The 18,393-nt window shown below is 47.8% G+C and overlaps 2 protein-coding genes across 2 annotated transcripts in view; both read left to right on the plus strand.

Moving 5' to 3' along the window:
* LOC122205305 (neutrophil gelatinase-associated lipocalin-like) overlaps positions 1-18,393 on the plus strand; it is a 38,188-nt gene that overhangs the window by 10,751 nt on the left and 9,044 nt on the right. The window lies entirely within an intron of this gene.
* Positions 2,830-6,442, plus strand: LOC122205304 (neutrophil gelatinase-associated lipocalin-like). Its single transcript, XM_042913576.1, has 7 exons — positions 2,830-3,031; positions 3,550-3,686; positions 4,648-4,727; positions 4,871-4,990; positions 5,299-5,400; positions 6,095-6,125; positions 6,248-6,442. Exons 1-6 carry the CDS (start codon positions 2,894-2,896, stop codon positions 6,112-6,114), a joined length of 597 nt encoding a protein of 198 aa, XP_042769510.1. The 5' UTR covers positions 2,830-2,893; the 3' UTR covers positions 6,115-6,125; positions 6,248-6,442.

An 18,393-nucleotide genomic window follows, 5' to 3' on the forward strand; every position in this document is an offset into this window, starting at 1 on the left:
ACGATAAGAGAAAGTACTCACCAGGTTTGCACAAATGCTCAGGGCCCAGAAGAAAAGACTCACCCCCACATAGGACACCAAAAGATGGGGTTTTTGAGTGAAGTGGGCAGGGGGTTCCAGGGCCGATGGCCAAGAAAGAATTCTTGAAGACGCGTTTGGTGCAAAAAAGAGTGATTTTATTAAAGCACGTGGACAGGACCCATGGGCAGAAAGAGCTGCACTCTGGTTGTGAAGAGTGACGGACTATATACTATGAAGTTGTGGGAAGTAAAGTGAAAAGGGAGGGAGGTGTCCAGAGGGACTCTGACATGCTTATGAGGACTCCTAAGGTACCTGAGGCCTTGCTATGGTCAAGCTAAGGTTGTTTCACCTCTAGTAAGGCATTAACATTAGGAATGGTAAGGATTCCTGGAGACATTGTTGTACTCGGTATTTGCCTCAAGGATTTGTCACTGGGCTGCAGGGTATCAGAAATTTAATTTTATCTGCCATTTCTTTCTTGCCTTTCTTCCCCACATCACCATGGAGGGTAGGGTGTTAATAGGGGCTCCAGGAAAGTGAGTCGATAGGCTTCTGGAGATGAGACTATTGGTAAGATTGCCTTTTTCTTCTAATTTACTAAGATAGTTGTAAACTGATGGAGACTCATGTCCTGCATGACTGGGATCTCTATCAGTTAACCATGTGTTTTCTTTCCTTTCCTTTGTTCTTGGGCAGCCAGAGGAATGTCACACATATCCCACGGCGGGGGGGGGGGGGGGGGGATGTAGGGGGTTCTAGTTTTACATCGCCCTCACCTTGCCATATGCTCCCTCTTTACCCAGAGTCTCTTCTCTCAGGGCCCACCACCTAAAGACCACGCCAGGGGAGCTGGTTCCCTTACAGCAGGTGGAAGAGCCAATGAGGTCTCCAGGAGTCTCATGTGATGCAGTGAACCCTCAGGTTAGCCTCAGATCAGGCATTCTGTCAGCCCTGGCCCTTGTGACATTTGGAGACACTGCCCAGGGACTGGGCAGGGACTGGGATGGCCAAGCCCTCATGAGGAAATTATTTCCCTCCAGGACAAAGCTGGGATCAGCCATGGCAGGAACACTTCTGGGGTCCAGGCCTAAGGACCTGGGCTCCACAGCCCAAAACTATAACCAGAGATGGCAGGTGGTATCAATGATCTCTCAAGGATGAGGCTGAGTCCTAACACTCACTGTGACCCAAGGTTCCTGGTGTCCAGTGTGGCAGGGTAGAGAGCCCTCCTTGGGGCCCCAGCCCACCACCTCTTTTCACACAGTGCAGATGCATGTTCCCCAGTGACCCCCACCAGGATGGAGCTGGGACTATAGGCTTAGAGCTCTGCTCTGTCAAGCTGTCTTATTTGCGGCTGGCATGCCAAGTTGGGGTTTCTCTCCACTGGGCCCACAAGAGGGGCCAAGTCTCTTAGGGGCCAGCTGAGGTCTGGGTTCACCCTGCCAACGGGACATGGAAGAGGGGAGGGGCTTACTCAAGATGGGAATTGTGGGGTTTTGGAATGGTGGGGATTCAGAGCTCATGGCCTAGAAAGAATTCATCAGATGTCTTTGGTGCACAAAGGGTGATTTTATTAAAGGACATGGACAGGACCCTTGGGCAGAAAGAGCTACACTGGGGTTGTGAAGAGTGACTGGTTATATACCATGGAGTTGGGGGCCATAAAGTCAAGAGGAAGTTCCTAAAGGGATTTTCATATGCTCAAGAACACTGGCACATTACAGGAGGCCTAGCTGTTGTCAAGCTAAGGTGGTTTTGTCCTCTAGCAAAGCATTAACATGCAGACACTAGGGAATACGTGGAGAAATGTTATACTCCATTTTTGCCTCATGTATTTGTTAATGGGCTGCAGGTCATAATGAAATTTAATACCATGTGCCATTTCCTTCTTGCCTTTCTTCCCCATATGACTATGGAGGGAGGGTGATATTTGGGCTTTATAAGTTTATAAGTTTCTGGAGATTCAGCTATTGATAAGATATCCTTTTTCTCCTAATTTACTAGGACATGGAGAGAGTCACGTCCCGCAGGACTGTGATCTCTATCACTTAACCATTTGATTTCTTTCCTTTCCTTTGTTATAGGGCAGTCAGGAATACCTGAGGAATATCACACAGATCCCACCTGGGAGGAGGGGCATGCTATCATGTGCTTTGCCCTCGGCTTGCCTTATGCTCCCTCATCAGGAACACTCCCCAGTAGGCCTTTGGTGGTGGGGGGAGGGGAAGGGTGTCTCACCCTGTGCCAGAGCCTGGGGTGGGTCCCTGGGAGGGCCAGGATTGGGCTTCATGAGCGGCACAGGGTACACTCTGTCCATCCCTACCAGGAATGTCCTCTTTCAGCTGCCTCTCCTTCCCTTCCCTTTGGAGAATCACGAAGCAAAATGGGCTCTGTTGATGCGAGGTATTCTCCGCTTTCATCAGATACAGAAAAGGGATGCCACCCCAGTTACTCCACCCTGCACTTGGCCCCAGCTGAGAGGCTCCTGGAGGTCAGAGATGACAGCTGGTCCAGATCAGAGACCACTGTCCTCACACAGTGCTAACCAGGGAGAAGAGAGTGTGGAGGGAGTCACTGTCCCCGCCAGAGATGTGGAGATATGGGGAATGCATCCTCCAGCCTCCTGGACCTTCCTGCCCCTCATCTTGCATAATCCTGACCTGGGGGAAGGGCAAAAACTTACCATGATCTTCAGCACGAGATACTAGCAATTGCCTCACCAATCCAGGATTTGGCAAAGGATAAGTCGCTCCACCCTGGGGTGAGCCATTGGCCACAGAGACCATAAATAGCATCCCCCCAGAAGCCTCCTCATTCACCTCCTCTTTCAGCTGATATCCGGAGTGGTGCCAGCTTCCCTGGCCCTGAAGTCATGGCCTTAGGTCTCCTGTGGCTGGGCCTTGTCCTGCTGGGGGTCTTGCAGACCCAGGCCCTGGACTCCACCCCAAACCTGATCCCAGCCCCGCCTCTGCGCAGGGTCCCTCTGCAGCCTGACTTTCAGAATGTGGAGGTAAGGGTCCTGGAGGGTCAGGTGCAGGGAGGCCCTGAGAAGAGTGTGAACAGAGGGGAGGAGAGACAGGAGGGGCTCAGGCTTTAGCTCAGTCTGTCCTCTGGTGCCCTGATGGAAGGCACACCCTGTGTCCCCATCCACACCAACCTTGCTGACAAGAGGGTCAGCTGAGCAGACTCCCCTGGTCCACACTCTTTTCCATATCTCTGAAGTTCTTACAAGGTGGGAACATCTTCAGGCCCTCTACATGATGAAGAAACTGAGACTCAGGGATGCCAGCTGACCACTTGCCAAGGGTCACCTTCTCCCTGACACACTCAGTGCTCCTGCCTGGCCTGATGAGCTCCAGCTCCTTCCAGGTTCATCAGCCCAGCCTGTGTGGCCAGTCTGGGTGCCCGCAACCAAGTTAGAGGGGCTTCTGGTTCTGGGCTAGGCTGCCTAGAGGTGCCTGCAGGGATGGAGCAGGAGGGCCCCCTGGGGCTGCTCCTGGCTCTGCCTATCATCAGCCCCCATTGTAGTTCCAGGGGAAATGGTACGTCTTAGGATTGGCAGGGAATGAATTTAATAAAGAAAAACACAGACAGTTTAAGATTTACGCCACCACCTATGAGCTGAATGATGACAACAGCTACAATGTCACCTCTACCCTGGCCTGGTGAGTACCACCACCTTCGACGGGAACATGGGGGGCCTAGAGGGCTGCTGTGGGGGTCCAAGAGGCAGACTGATGTCATAGCCGAGGGGTGACCATAGCTGAAAAATGATCATTCATCTTACCGCTGGGTACTGGGTCCCTGTATTTATTCCTTCTTTCATTCACTGGATCAAAATTTCTCGGTCACTTCAGCACAGACAGAAGACAGTCCTGGGAATGGACACAGACCGTCATCAGGAAACAAGACAAAGAGAGAATAGGTGTCCTAGAATGGGAGGAGGGTCACTGGATCCAGCCTGGGATCCCACCTAGGGCTTTGTCAAGAGCTTCCAGGGAGGTGGTCTGTAGGCTGAGCCTTGAGGAACCAACCTGCATCAGAAGGAGGCCTGGGACCTTCGTGGCAGGGATGCTGGACTGAGTCAGAGAGAACCACTTCTTCAAGAAACAGCAAGCCATTGCATGGTTGCCCTGAGCAGGAGCTGATGAGCAGTATGGAGGGGGCGGTGAACACAGTGGCGGGGGCCTCAGGTACTGGTGAGGAGTGGGTGTGGCTGCAGCAGGAAGAGGAATGATGGTGTGCAGCCCAGGAGGCTGATCAGTCATAGGTGGGAGATGACCAGAGTGGGGGCAGATTAGGACCTAGAGAGGGGAGGCAAGGCTTACCCAGCTCCTCTGGGTTTCTGGCTCTGGCACTTGGGGATGGTGCTAGAGCATCTGTCATAGAAAGAGCAGAAGAAAGACAGATGTTGGGAGATTGATTCTATGGTGCCAGGGGACAAGATGGGATGCCGCTGAGAGGTCAGGGTTGGCCCAACAGCTAAGGGAGTGTTGGCATCCAGCAGACTGGAGCCTCAGTGGTGATTTACCCCAGGAGAGGTTACAGCGGGATCCCGCAAGATAAGAATAGGTGTGTGGCACTGTTGGCTGTCACCCTCTTACCTACCTATCTCTTCCTCCACAGGAACCAAACCTGTGACCACTGGCTCAGAATTTTCATCCCAACTTCGCGGCGAGGCCAATACACCCTGGGCAACATTGAGCGTGAGTCCTAAGTGGGGTGGGTCCTCGCGGGCATGGACCTCCCTGCCCCTTTACACAGACACCATCCTATGGAGGCAGGGGAAGAGTCAATAGCTCCCTCTGCACAGCCAGGGCAGGCTGAGATCTCACCATCCACCATACAGGATACACTGGAATCCAGAGGTATGTTTTACGAGTGGCGGCCACAGACTACACCCAGTTTGCCATGTTGTTCTTCAAGAAAATTTACAGAAACCAGGAGTACTTCAAGATCACCCTCTATGGTGGGTCTTACCTCCTCTGGGCCCCAGGTCTTGGTCATGCTGGGGGAGAAGAGGCCCATTGCACCCAACCCAATGTCCCCTTCACTCTGAGCCCTGGGAGACGGGAGAGGGGTCTTTCCACCGACCCCTCAGGAGGGAGGGGTCTGACGCATCGTTCACGGGTTCCACAATATTTATGGAGATCCAGGAGGTGGGAGAGTGGTCATCCACAGAACCCCTCAATAAGGAGGGGGTCTGACACCTCGTTCATGCTTTCAACAATATATATGGAGCTTCTGCTAGTGACTCACCAGCCATCTTGGCCACAGGGAGGACAAAGGAGCTGACCCCTAAGCTGAAGGAAAACTTCATCAGCTTTGCCAAATCCCTGGGCCTCACAGATCACCACATCATCTTCCCTATCCGCATAGGTAATCACCAGCTGGGGAGAGGACAAATGCATATGGAGACTGTCCAGGCCTGATGTTGCCTCACTAGGGAAGGGGGGAGAGAAGGGATGCAGGTCCTTGCTGTAGTCACTGGAGCCCCAGGAGCCACTTTACATTAAGTAAGACCCTGCTGCAACCAGAGTCCTGGGACCCAAGTGTTCCTCCCTCACACTAGCTCAGGCCTGCCCACATGAGAATTGGAGGCATGGGGCCAAGTTTCCTCAGTCTCCTTGCCTGGCCACCTCCCCCTCCACCCAGGTGTGTTTGTCCTGGGCCATCTTACCTTTGTCCTGGGGCTGACTTACCACTGACTTGGGAGGCACCCTTGTCTTCAGGCAGCCTGGCCTGGGCAGGTGCCTCCCCAAGGCTGAGGGTCTGTCAGGACTCAGCAGGTAAACAGGCAGAAGGCTTGGTGCCCAATCAGAACTGTGGCTGGGCCTCACCTGCCTCCTTTGGAGAAAAGGGGTCACCCAGGTCTGCTTGTCCTCAGGCCTCTCCCCGAGTCCCTGCCCCATCATCTAGCCCTCTGCTGTACCATCCCTGAGGGGAACCCCCAGAGCTTCTGTGGCTGAACCAGCCTGGGGCCCAGGGCAGCCGAGGGGCAGTGCAGAGGCCCTGAAGGTCAAGGATCCCCCCCACACACCCCTGTCCATACTAACCACTCATTCCCCCACAGATCAGTGCATGGATAAGTGAGCAATCGTGCGGTAAGTATGGCTGCAGAGGGGGCTGATTGGAGCCAGGATGCAGCTGGGAGGGGGTCCCAGGTCTGCCTTTGTCTCACCTTCCCAGCACTGCTGCCCTCTCTATTCCCCTGACTCCCTCTCAGGTGCCCTCTGGCTCTCTCCACACCATCCACCTCTCATCGACTTCTGCCCAGGGCACTGCCCTGCTGTACCTACAAGCCTGGACACCACTGAGAGAGCCAGGGGACCCTTCTCATTACACAACCCACCAGCTGCTTCCAGGCTGCCCTGCTGATGGAACCACTCTTGCTTGCTAAATAAACACATGTCCTCTGGTCCCCATTCTGTGTTTCTTGACCTCTGGGCCCTCTGAGAGGGAAAAGAATAAAGGGTAGGCTCCTAATGGCATCACTCCCAGGAAGTGTTGTCCCCAGGAAGATAGGGGACCACAGAAGCAGAGTCCAGCTCTGACAGAATACCTTTAGCTCCCAACCCCAGGCCCAGCACCAGACAAGCAGCACCCTCACTTACGCCTGCCTCCTAGCACACTGATGGGGCACATCTCACACCCATGTTCAGCCAGTAGGTCCAATGGCAGAGGCCCGGCCAGGGTCAGGATGCTGGAGAGAGTTGGGGGGTCAAGGTGCTCTCACCCCCCACTTCACCAGTGATGATGTTTTGGGGTGATGGTGGGTTCCACAGCCAAAGGCCAAGAAAGAATTCTTGAAGACATCTTTGGTGCAAAAATGTGATTTTATTAAAGTACAGGGACAGGATCCATGGGCAGAAAGAGCTGCCCTGGGGATGTGAAGAGTGACTGCTTATATACTCAAGTTGGAGGCAGTAAAGTCAAGGTAGTTTCCTAAGAGATTTTCATATGCTAAAGAAGATTTACAGAATACTGGAGGCCTAGCTATTGTCAAGCTAAGGTATTTTTCCCTCTAGCAAACATCAACATTAAGACAGTAGGGAGTTTCTGGTGAAATGTTCTTCTCTGCCAGCCTCAAGTATTTGTCACTGGGCTGCTGTGTATCAGGAAATTTAATATTTCCTGCCATTTCCTTCTTGCCTTTTTCCCCCCATATTCCTATGGAGGAGTGATGTGGGGGCTCCAGGAAACTGAGTCTATAGCTTTATGGAGATTAGGCTATTGATAAGATTGCCTTTTTCTTCTAATTTACTATGATATTTATAAACTGATGGAGACTCACGTCCTATATGACTGTGATCTCTATCAGTTAACCATTTGTTTTCTTTCCTTTCCTTTGTTCTTGGGCAGCCTGGAGTGCTTGAGGAATATCACACACATATATCTCACCTGGGGTTAGGGGAGGTGTAATGCCAGCTTGTAGTTTGCCCTCAGCTTGCCTTATGCTCCCTCATCATATTCTCCATAAACAATTTCACCCTTACATCTTTTTTTTTTTTTTTAAACATTGGGGGTGCATGTACCCCTTTGTTGTTTTTTTTTTTTTTAATTTTTTTTTTCAACATTTTTTATTTTTGGGACAGAGAAAGACAGAGCATGAACGGGGGAGGGGCAGAGAGAGAGGGAGACACAGAATCGGAAACAGGCTCCAGGCTCCGAGCCATCAGCCCAGAGCCTGACGCGGGGCTCGAACTCACAGACCGAGAGATCGTGACCTGGCTGAAGTCAGACGCTTAACCGACTGCGCCACCCAGGCGCCCCAACCCTTACATCTTTAAGACTGTTGAAGGTGGAAGGACTCATCTCTGCAGCTTCTTTTTGCTCTTTAGGGGTGAAGAGATATCTTTACCCATGAGACAATATTGATCATTTGGGGAACACATAGAAGAGCTATAGAAGGCAGAGGCAGCTGGATCCAAGGTGGACAACGATTATGAACCTCCTTGAGTGGAAAGGATCATCTGTTGACTTGAAGTTATTGTAGTGATGGAGTCTTGTCACCAGGCAGAGACATGGGAGAAAACAGCCAAATGTAATTAGAATAACAAGAAAGAGCAACCCGAATAAAAGTCCTTTGGTAATTGATGAAAATCCTCAAGTCCAGGAGTTTAACCAATCATGAAAGGAAAGGGAGGGATTATTTAAAGCACCAGTTTGAGTATTCCGGTCAGTTAGAAATCCAGAAATATTTGTGTGATAATCTAGAATGCATACTGATGAAGTTTTGCATTTGACGGGGTGGTCTGGAGCTGATGAACAAGAAAGTTTCTAGAAGACATCTTTGGAGCAAAAATGTGATTTTATTAAAGCACATGGACAGGACCCAGGGGCAGGAAGAGTTGCACTGGGGTTGTGATGGGTAACTGATTATATACCCTCATGTGGGGAGGGGGTCAGGGATAGAGCAAGCCTCTAAGGTATTTTGGAAGCAACATTTCTGGGACCCTGAGGGGATAGCTGTTGCTAGTAAACACCACTTATTACTGTTGAATAAAACCTCAATCATGAGACCCTTCAGATGCATAACATGGGGCCTTAAGCTTGGAGTATGATTGCTAGCATATACATTGGGGCAGTTGAGATAAAGGAAGTAGACTTACAGGATCCTGGAGGGGGCATATGCCAGCCTGTTTTGCCCTCTGCTTGCTCCACCCTCCCTCATCATACCCCCCCTGAACAATTTTGATCCTTAAATCTTTATGTTTGTTGAAGGAAGAAGGTCTCATCTTCTGTAGCTTCTTCCTGCTGAGTAGGGACATAGAGTTGTTGCTACCTATGGGTCAATATTGGTCCATCAGGGAACATAGGGCAGTTAAGGTGAGGCAGCTGAGTCCAAGGTGGACAACGTGTATGAACCACCTTGAGTGTTACGGAACCCAGGCTGGAACGCTGGCGGAAAAACCAACTGGCACTCAGAGATCTTGGTGGATCAGAGATTAATTTAACACCGGCGGACACAGAGGAGACAGTTTCTCCAAAGATCTGAGCCCCGAATGCAAGCAGGAAGGGTAATTTATAGTTATCAGCCTCCATATTTGCGGGGGGAGGGGGAGGGTTTTGCGCACAGTAAACAAAGGAAGAAGAACCCAGAGGAGGGGTCTCTAAGCTAGAGACCAGAGTTTGTTTTCACTCCATCAGCCATTCTTTGGTGTACTTTATCCACTTCTCCAACATTTCCCCCTTGATGCCTTAAAAAAAAAACTTTTAGGGGCGCCTGGGTGGCGCAGTCGGTTAAGCGTCCGACTTCAGCCAGGTCACGATCTCGCGGTCCGTGAGTTCGAGCCCCGCGTCAGGCTCTGGGCTGATGGCTCGGAGCCTGGAGCCTGTTTCCGATTCTGTGTCTCCCTCTCTCTCTGCCCCTCCCCCGTTCATGCTCTGTCTCTCTCTGTCCCAAAAATAAATAAAAAACGTTGAAAAAAAAAAAAAAAACAAAAAAAAAAACAACAAAACTTTTAGTAGGCATCACCTTTCAGTTTTACAGGTTGGTACTCTTGGAAGGCTAAGATGTGTGCAGTAGTTTGGCGAGCAACAGTGTTTTCAATAAAATGTACCACAGCATTCAGTATACAGGGGCCGATGGATACAGTAAAATTATGGAGAGGAGGGGCCAGGGCAGGAAGCCGGGATGCCCAATCCGTGAGATCCCATCCTTTCCATTGATTGATACTTTTCTGTTGTCTATGTTGAATTCTTTCCTTGAGTTCCTGAACCTTAGTTGTAACTATTCCTGACTGGTTTATGAAATAGCAACATTCTTCCCCCAGAAAGATGCAAGTCCCTCCTTTTTCTAAAGTGAGGAGGTTGAGGGGTTGCCTGTTTTGGAGGGTCACTGCCGCCAGAAAGTTTATTTGGCTTTGTAAGTTTACCAGAGAATCTGTCACCCATTCCATGTCTTCATTTATCTCTTGGGATAGTCTATGGTACAGTCCTACGGGTGAACCTGTGCCCCCTATTCTGGTTCCTATTCCTGTCACAATTCCTGCGCCTATCAGAATGGGTAGCAGGGTTGCCCATTTAGCCCGGAACTTGGGGATAAAGGCTGTTAGGAGCTGATCTTCAGTGTACACGGGTATCTCTGGGGTTAGGAAGAGGAAATAACATCTGAGTCCAGTTGGCCTCTAAGCATCGGTAGGCTGAATTAGAGGTCAAAGGGATAGGAATGGCTAAGTAAGCCCTCCGGCTGAGCAGCAAGCACATCCAGCAGGTTTGGGTGTGATTATCTATTTTATGGAGGAGTTGTAGTGTTGGCCCAACGCTGGAGTGGGGAATTGGTAAGCATCTGATTGAGGGCTGAAAGGTCAAACCTTGGTAGGTTGTCAGGGGAGTGGTCACCTTTATGGCTTTTATTACCCTGTCCTGGGTATCCTTTATAACTTTTTGAAGGGCCCTGTCTGGCATCCCTCCCCTGTCTGAGATCCCTCATTGAGGAAGGTAAGTGTAGCAAGCTCGCTTCCCTCTCTGGAGGCCCTTGTTGTGACATGGGTCCCTGACATTTTGGGTTATCTCTACGGTCCAATACTTAGTCCTTGGGGCACCAGGTGACTGACAGAGAGTGGGTGTTTTCCCTTGTAGCAATCTTTGTGGAGGGAGGTGAAGGTGCTGAACGCCCTTGACCCCCTTATTTTTATATAACAATCCTGGGGGCAAAGTGGGTAAGCGGCAATTGTGAGGGTGAGAGAGGTTATCATAATATACAGGAAATACTTAATAATCCTCCCATCCAGAGGAGGTATGTGAGACCTGGCATGGATCTTTTTTAAAAATTTTTTAAATGTTTATTTATTTTTGAGAGAGAGCATGAGCGGGGGGCGGGGGGGCAGAGAGAGACAGAGACACAGAATCCAAAGTAGACTCCAGGCTCTGAGCTGTCAGCACAGAGCCTGTTGTGGGGCTCGAACTCATGAACCGTGAGATCATGACCTGAGCTGAAGTCAGCTACTTAACCAACTGAACCATCCAGGCGCCCCTGGCATGCATCTTTTGTCCCATGCCCAGCTTGTTAGTGCAGTCTCTATCAGCCCAACAGTAAGAAGTAAGATCAGGGCTATGACACCAGTAAGGGGCAAGGGCTCACAGAGTTGCATCCAAACCCCTGGGCTTAGTCCACATGTTGATTCCTTAAGCTTCTGCCATGCGCAGGCCAGCCAGCTTCTGGGGTGTGGCTGGAGCAGGGCTGGAGATCTCAGGGGCCAGTGTCTTTTTGAGGGTCAGTTTAAGTGGGTTGACTGGATCTGGATCACTTCGCCAGGTTGAGGGTTCCTCTGAGTTACCTTCTTAGCTCTGGAGTGATGGATCCATGGGGCGATACCTGAAACTGAATCCTCTATTTGGTTGTATGTCAGTAAAGTCCACCTCCAAGTCTTCAAAAGGGGCGGGTTTCTGGTAACTGTCAGATCAGGTTTAGGGAAGATATGGTTTGCATATTTAGAGATTCATCCTGTCCAGTTGTTTAAATAATCATGCCCATGGGGTCTTATTATTATCCCCTAGAATAACAAGCACAGAAGATTGTCTATACACGAAATACAGTGACAATTTTCTGAAGTTTACCTCAAGTTGTCTAGTTTAGGCAAACAACAAACATTTAAAGGCAATCATAACTAGAATTTAACATCCATTATGGTACATTGTTGAAACATAGTTGTTTTCTCTAAAAATCCCCCCTTTCTAGGGATAGCCCAATTGGGACCAATTCATTTGTAGGACAAATCCAGTCTTAACAAATCTGGCCTAATTATTTACACAAGCTCAGCAAGAATAGCGATTAGTCATGAGGATCTTTTAAAGTTTGCTTTGTTGGAACCTTTTATAAGGAATCTCTGGGTTGAACTTTTAGTAGCCTCTCCAGGCCAGAAGACAAGCCAAATACTTGCCATCAGACAGGCCTGCAATACCTGTAGAATTGGGCGAATTCCTCTTCACAAGGTCCCCAAGATCTCCTGAGGTTCCTGCACCTGCCAGGAAGTGACCTTCTTTACTCACTTGGTGAGGCTGCTGGGAACTCTGTAAGTCAGTCACCAGGCCAACATTTCCAAGGGGCTTTATGGCTCCATGTTTTATAAAGCCAACCCTAATTCCTTAAAGCTGTCTGGTCATATCTGAGTCTATGAATGTCATCCTCAAATATGACATTCCAGTCAAAGCCTTGGTAAAATAACCAGTATTTCCAATGGTGACCTATTACAAGATGAACAGATTCTTATCGAACTTATGCAAGCAATTGTAATTGCCATGAAAGAAAGAATACTCATTGAGAGTTTTGAATTTCAGGGGAGTTATGTAGAGAGAAAAGATAAATGTTTCAGTTTATAAATGCATATTTTATGACATTTTTGTGTATCATAGATATCTTAAGAGAAAGTTTCCTTGATCTGGAAGAGGAAACATTAGAGAACCAGCAATATTTTTAACAAGAATAACAAAACTATAATCTTCCTCAGTTTATTTAATCCCATGTTCCTAATTTTTGTTCAGTTTGAATGCAGCTTTTGAGTTCTGGAAATTCTTACCCATTTTAGTATTAATCTTAAAGGTGCTGAATACCTGTATTTATCCCCAAAGTCCTTTTTATAAATCTCCTTGAAGAAGAAACACGTTTTGTGAGAGAATAAGAACAATTATAAATGACAAAATCTTAGAAATAGACATCATTAAAGATCTGATGAGAGTTCATTATGATGCAATTGACAGAGAAATTCAGTTATTTCTGTGACACATAACGTCTCAAGTAATCAGAATATTAAGTGATGACCTTATATCAAAACATTAAAACTTTAGGAATTGCATATATTTGGGCAGTTACAGCATTTACCTGTGCAATACAACCTAAGGTTTACCATTGCATGACAGTGCTTTTCCAAGTAACTTAGCATCCCAAATACAAGGACCTAGTTGGTCAAGAAGACTTTATTTACCATTTAAATCCTGAGAAGTTTGTTAAAACCCCAGAAGTCATAAGTGCATCCTAAATAGGATTACAGATCGTTACAAATTTTACAATTTTATTTATTCAACCAAAGTGGCAATAAAATATCCCAAAGGTGAATGTATAGCATTATACACATGTTATTGAAACCTAGCTCCTTCAACATTGAGAAGTTTTTTTTTTTTTTAAACATTTTTTTTAACGTTTATTTATTTTTGAGACAGAGCATGAATGGGGGAGGGGCAGAGAGAGAGGGAGACACAGAATCGGAAACAGGCTCCAGGCTCTGAGCCATCAGCCCAGAGCCTGACGCGGGGCTCGAACTCACGGACCGCGAGATCGTTACCTGAGCCGAAGTCGGACGCTTAACCGACTGAGCCACCCAGGCGCCCCTACATTGAGAAGTTTTAACTAAGTAATCAAAGACCTGATAGAGATGAAACCTACAACTTTTATTTTCCTGGAGGATAAGCCTTTGTTTGCATTGTCTTACCAAGAGCAGATCAACAGTTCAAGAAAACTTGTCATTTGAGCTGAGAGAAAAGCAGAATTTCAACCTTATACCAGTGTACTTTTAAAATTTCATTCATCTTAACCTGCTACAACTTTCTTTTGCTTTCAAATTTTGTCCCAAAGCCATTTTTTCCCCAAATAACCAGTCTCACTTAGGACAAAATTACTTTCTTCTACCCTCAAGAAAAATGTATTTTCATTCTTTATATCTTTCTTATAAACCTCCTATTTTCCTATATGCAGGGTTGTTTTCTTTATTTTCATCAGTCTTAACGTGTATTTATTTTTGAGACAGAGAGAGAGCATGAACGGGGGAGGGTCAGAGAGAGGGAGACACAGAATCTGAAACCGGCTCCAGGCTCTGAGCTGTCAGCACAGAGCCCAACGCGGGGCTTGAACTCATGGACTGTGAGATCATGACCCGAGCCGAAGTCGGCCGCTTAACCGACTGAGCCACCCAGGTGCCCCTATTTTCATCAGTCTTAAGTACATTTACCAGAATTTTATTTTATTTATTTTTTATTTTTTATTTTTTTAATTTTTTTTTCAACGTTTTTTATTTATTTTTGGGACAGAGAGAGACAGACAGAGCATGAACGGGGGAGGGGCAGAGAGAGGGAGACACAGAATCGAAACAGGCTCCAGGCTCCGAGCCATCAGCCCAGAGCCCGACGCGGGCTCGAACTCACGGACCGCGAGATCGTGACCTGGCTGAAGTCGGACGCTTAACCGACTGCGCCACCCAGGCGCCCCATTTACCAGAATTTTAACTCTTAGGAAACCTTAGTCTCCAATTGAGGACTTAGTAACCAATTGAGAGGTGTTTACATCAGAATTTTTAAATTTTTTTTACATTTATTTATTTTTGAGACACAGAGAGAGACAGAGCACAACTGGGGGAGGGGCAGAGAGAGAGGGAGACAGAATCTGAAACAGGGTTCAGGCTCTGAGCTACCAGCACAGAGCCTGACTGGGGCTCAAACTCACAAACCATGAGATCATGACCTGAGTCGAAGTTGGATGCCCAACCGACTGAGCCACCCAGGTGCTCCCAGAATTTTTTTTATATGGTAAATTCATGAACCAATTAAGTACAAAGCATGTTTTCCAATAGATCTGAAAAGCCTTAAATTTCTCAGCAATAAGAAGTTAAAAACACACATCTGTGTTCAATCATCAAAGCTTTAGCATCCCATTCTATCTGGAAAGTTTCAGGTTACCAAGGACCTTGAAAGTTATCTTAACAATTGCCCATGAAGAGAGCCAAAGCATAAGAGACTGTTAAAAACTGAGAACAAACTGAGGGTTGATGGGGGGTGGGAGGGAGGGCAGGGTGGGTGATGGGTATTGAGGAGGGCACCTTTTGGGATGAGCACTGGGTGTTGTATGGAAACCAATTTGACAGTAAATTTCATATATTAAAAAATTAAAAAAAAAAAAAAAAACAATTGCCCATGAAAACTTAGAGACAGAAAACATTAACTATCATTAACAAATTGCAACAGAGATAACATGAACTTATTTGATCTTTGCTGATAACTTTAAAGACAGGTCCAATAAACTTAAGTTAGTTTAAACATCGAATATGTTTCACCTGCGTCCACCTGAAAGTCAATCAATTTTTCCCCATTGTCAATTTTCATCTGGGGCACTAGTGGAGATATCTGAAATGGGTGGTCCAAGGGGGGGGCGGGGTGGACTTTGCTCCTTGACTTGGAGGATGGGAGGTGGAACCAATGGTGCCTGAGACATTGAGAATGGTATAGGACCACACCCAAGTTGGTGCAGAAACATGAGGGGGAGGGGAAGGCAGAAGCAGCAACTGCTTGGGAATATTCCTTGAAGTCTCTGTCCCGAGGTAGACTGGCCACAGTTGGCTCTAATTATAGCCATTAACCTGGGAAATGAGGGAGAATCCCTCACCTCTATTAAGCAGAGGAACAGGGAGAGAGAGTCAGTGTCCCCTTTTAGTCTGGTTGTATCTCGGCTAGACTATAAGGTCCCCTTCTCGAGGTCCCTCCTGATTTCGCCTGGGGTTTTGGGACTTTCCCTGGTTGGGACACATTCTTTTTAAGTCCTTTCCCCTTGAAGTAGGTCTATATTTATGGCTTTCTCGGCTTCCTGCCCTGATCCCTTGGAGAGCCTCTTGATAGCAGTGGATGTGGACCAGCATCTGGAGAGGGCCTGAGCCTGGTGGCAGCAACACAGACAAGGGAGGAGTTTCAAGCTCAGGGAAAGGGAGAGGGAGCCTAATGAGTCATGAGGAGGCAGAACACTAGGGGAGTGGTGGGTTGCTTCTTTGCCTCCCTGGGTGAGTCTCCGGGTAAAGCAGCTAAAACCTTTGCCTGGCTCTCCTTGCTCCGTCCCAACCCCATGATGCTCCCTTGATGCGGAGTCACAAAGACAGAGGGACAGGGGCACCCCCTCCAATGAGGGGACCAGCCAGATGCCTGCCTGGCCATGTCCTGAAGGAACCCAAGTGACGCTCAGCCCCACAGGTCACAGCCCTGCAACCCACGATCAGAAACCACTCTGATATTGCCACAGACCAAGTGCCATCCATCATGGAATTGCAGACAGGCCCACTCAGACTCCATGGGCCCCTAGGACCCCAAAGGCACCCGCCCGTGGAGCCACAGAATTGAACTCAGCAGGCAAGTCGCACATTCACATACACACCAGATGTTATTACATTCCCTCCCATAGAATCCCTACTTGTGAGACTTCTCAAGTCTCAGGGAGTGATCAGGTCCCCCTTCCACCCTTGTGAGTGGGCCTGACTAGATTGGGCCCCAGCCTTACCGGTTGTGATGTTGGGTCCAGGTCCTCACCTGCCAAGTTTTCTGGAGTCCGGCGGGAACAGCAGAGTGGGGGCTGGCCTGAGGCAACCAAGCAGGAGACTGCCAAACTTCAGGCAGGGCGCTCACTCTTCCTTGCAATCCCTCATTCCATCACCGCCTCACCGTTCTCCCAAATCGGTGGCAACAATGGGCCAGCGTGGTTGGGTTTACTGGTCAGGGAACCAAATTTGTTATGGAACCAGGCCGGAACGCTGGCGGAAAAACCAACCAGCACTCAGAGATCTTGGTGGATCAGAGATTTATTTAACATCCACGGGCTCAGAGAAGATGGTTTCCCCAAAGATCTGAGCCCCAAACGTGAGTGGGAAGGGTAATTTATATTTGTCAGCCTCCATATTTGGGAGGGGGGGGGGTTCGTGTATGCAGCAAAGGAAGAAGAACCCAGAGGAGGGGTCTCTAAGCTAGAGACCAGAGTTTGTTTTAGCCCCATCAGCCATCTTTGGTGTACTTTATTCACTTCTCCCACAATAGAGTGACTTTCCTTATTTCCATCAGTCTTAATTATGTTTAGCAGAATTTTGACTCTTAGCAACCTTAGTGTCCAGCTGAGACTAAGTAGTAACCATTTGTAAACTGTTACACCAGAATCCTTTAGATGGAAAATTCATGAATGAATTAAGCATAAACCATGTTTTCCAATAGACCCAAATATTCCTACTTTCTCTGCAATAAGAAGTCAAAAGCACAAATCTATGTTCAGTAATCAATGCTTTAGCACTCCATTCTATTTGGAAAAGACCTAGATATCCAGTGAATTCAATCCCATTTATCCAAGTGCCAGATTACCAAAGACTATGAAAGCTGTCTCAACAATTATCCGTGAAAACTTTGAGATACACAAAATTAACTATTATTTTAAGTCATCTTGTTGCTAACAAATTGCAACAGAGACAACATGAGCTTATTTGATCTTTAGGAAACCTTGATAGAATAAAGTTTTAATTTGATGCTGGTAACTTTAAATACATATCTATCTTAGCTAAACCAACAAACTTAAATAAGCTTAAACGTCGAATACGTTCCACCTGCGTTCACTTAAAAGACAATTGATTTGTTCCCCATTGTCATATTTTACCTGGGACAGCAGTGGGGGAATCTGAAGTGGGCGATCCAAGGGGGTGCTCATTGCTCCTTGACATGTGGGTGGAAGGATGGTATAGAAGCCAGTTACTTAGGTCACAAGGAAGGTGAGGCAGAAAAGGAGCAGGGAGAGGGGAAGGCAGAAGAGGCAAAATGCCAGAAGGCAGAGAAAGAGGATTCCTGGTTCTAACCCTTGTCATCTGGGAAAGAGGAGACGCCATGTTTGTTTGTTTGTTTGTTTGTTTTGATTTCCACCAAAGTGGAAATAGGGAGTCTATGCCAGGCTAGAGAAGACAGGGAATTTCCCTGAAAAAAAGGGAGTTTCAGCAGCTGCTGTAGAATATTCTTCAAGTCCCTGCCCCTAGATAGACTAACCGCAGTTGGCTCCAATTATAGCCATTAACTAGGGAAATGAATGAGGGAGAGGCCCCCACATCTATTAGGAGGAGGAACAGAGAGAAAGAGTCAGCATCCCCTTTGTCAGGGATGGCCTGTATTTCCTCTAGCAACTGAGTTCCATCAGGAGGAGGCCTGTTAGGATATCCACTATGTTGGGAGGGAGCTTACTAGCCACACACATTTGGGCAAATACATTCTGTAAAAAATTTTTTTAACATTTATTTATTATTGAGAGACACACACACACAGCGTGAGCAGGGGAGGGGAAAAGAGAGGGGGAGACACAGAATCCGAAGCAGGCTCCAGGCTCTGAGCTGTCAGCACAGAGCCTGACGGGGGGCTTGAACTCACAAACTGTGAGATCATAACCTGAGCTGAAGTCAGTCGCCTAACTAACTGAGCCACCCAAGCACCTCAAGGTAAATACATTCTGCAACAGACCTTTTGGTCTGGGTCCTTACTTAGAACTGCGAGGGCCTGGAACTAGGGTGCCTCCATCCATTTACCCTGTTTTCTGCAGAAGAGATCTAACTTCTTCATCCTACTAAGGCCATGCAGTGTTACAGGAAATCAGTCCTTTCC

This window comes from Panthera leo, chromosome D4 (genome assembly GCF_018350215.1).
Source record: "Panthera leo isolate Ple1 chromosome D4, P.leo_Ple1_pat1.1, whole genome shotgun sequence".
Taxonomy (NCBI): Eukaryota; Metazoa; Chordata; class Mammalia; order Carnivora; family Felidae; genus Panthera; species Panthera leo.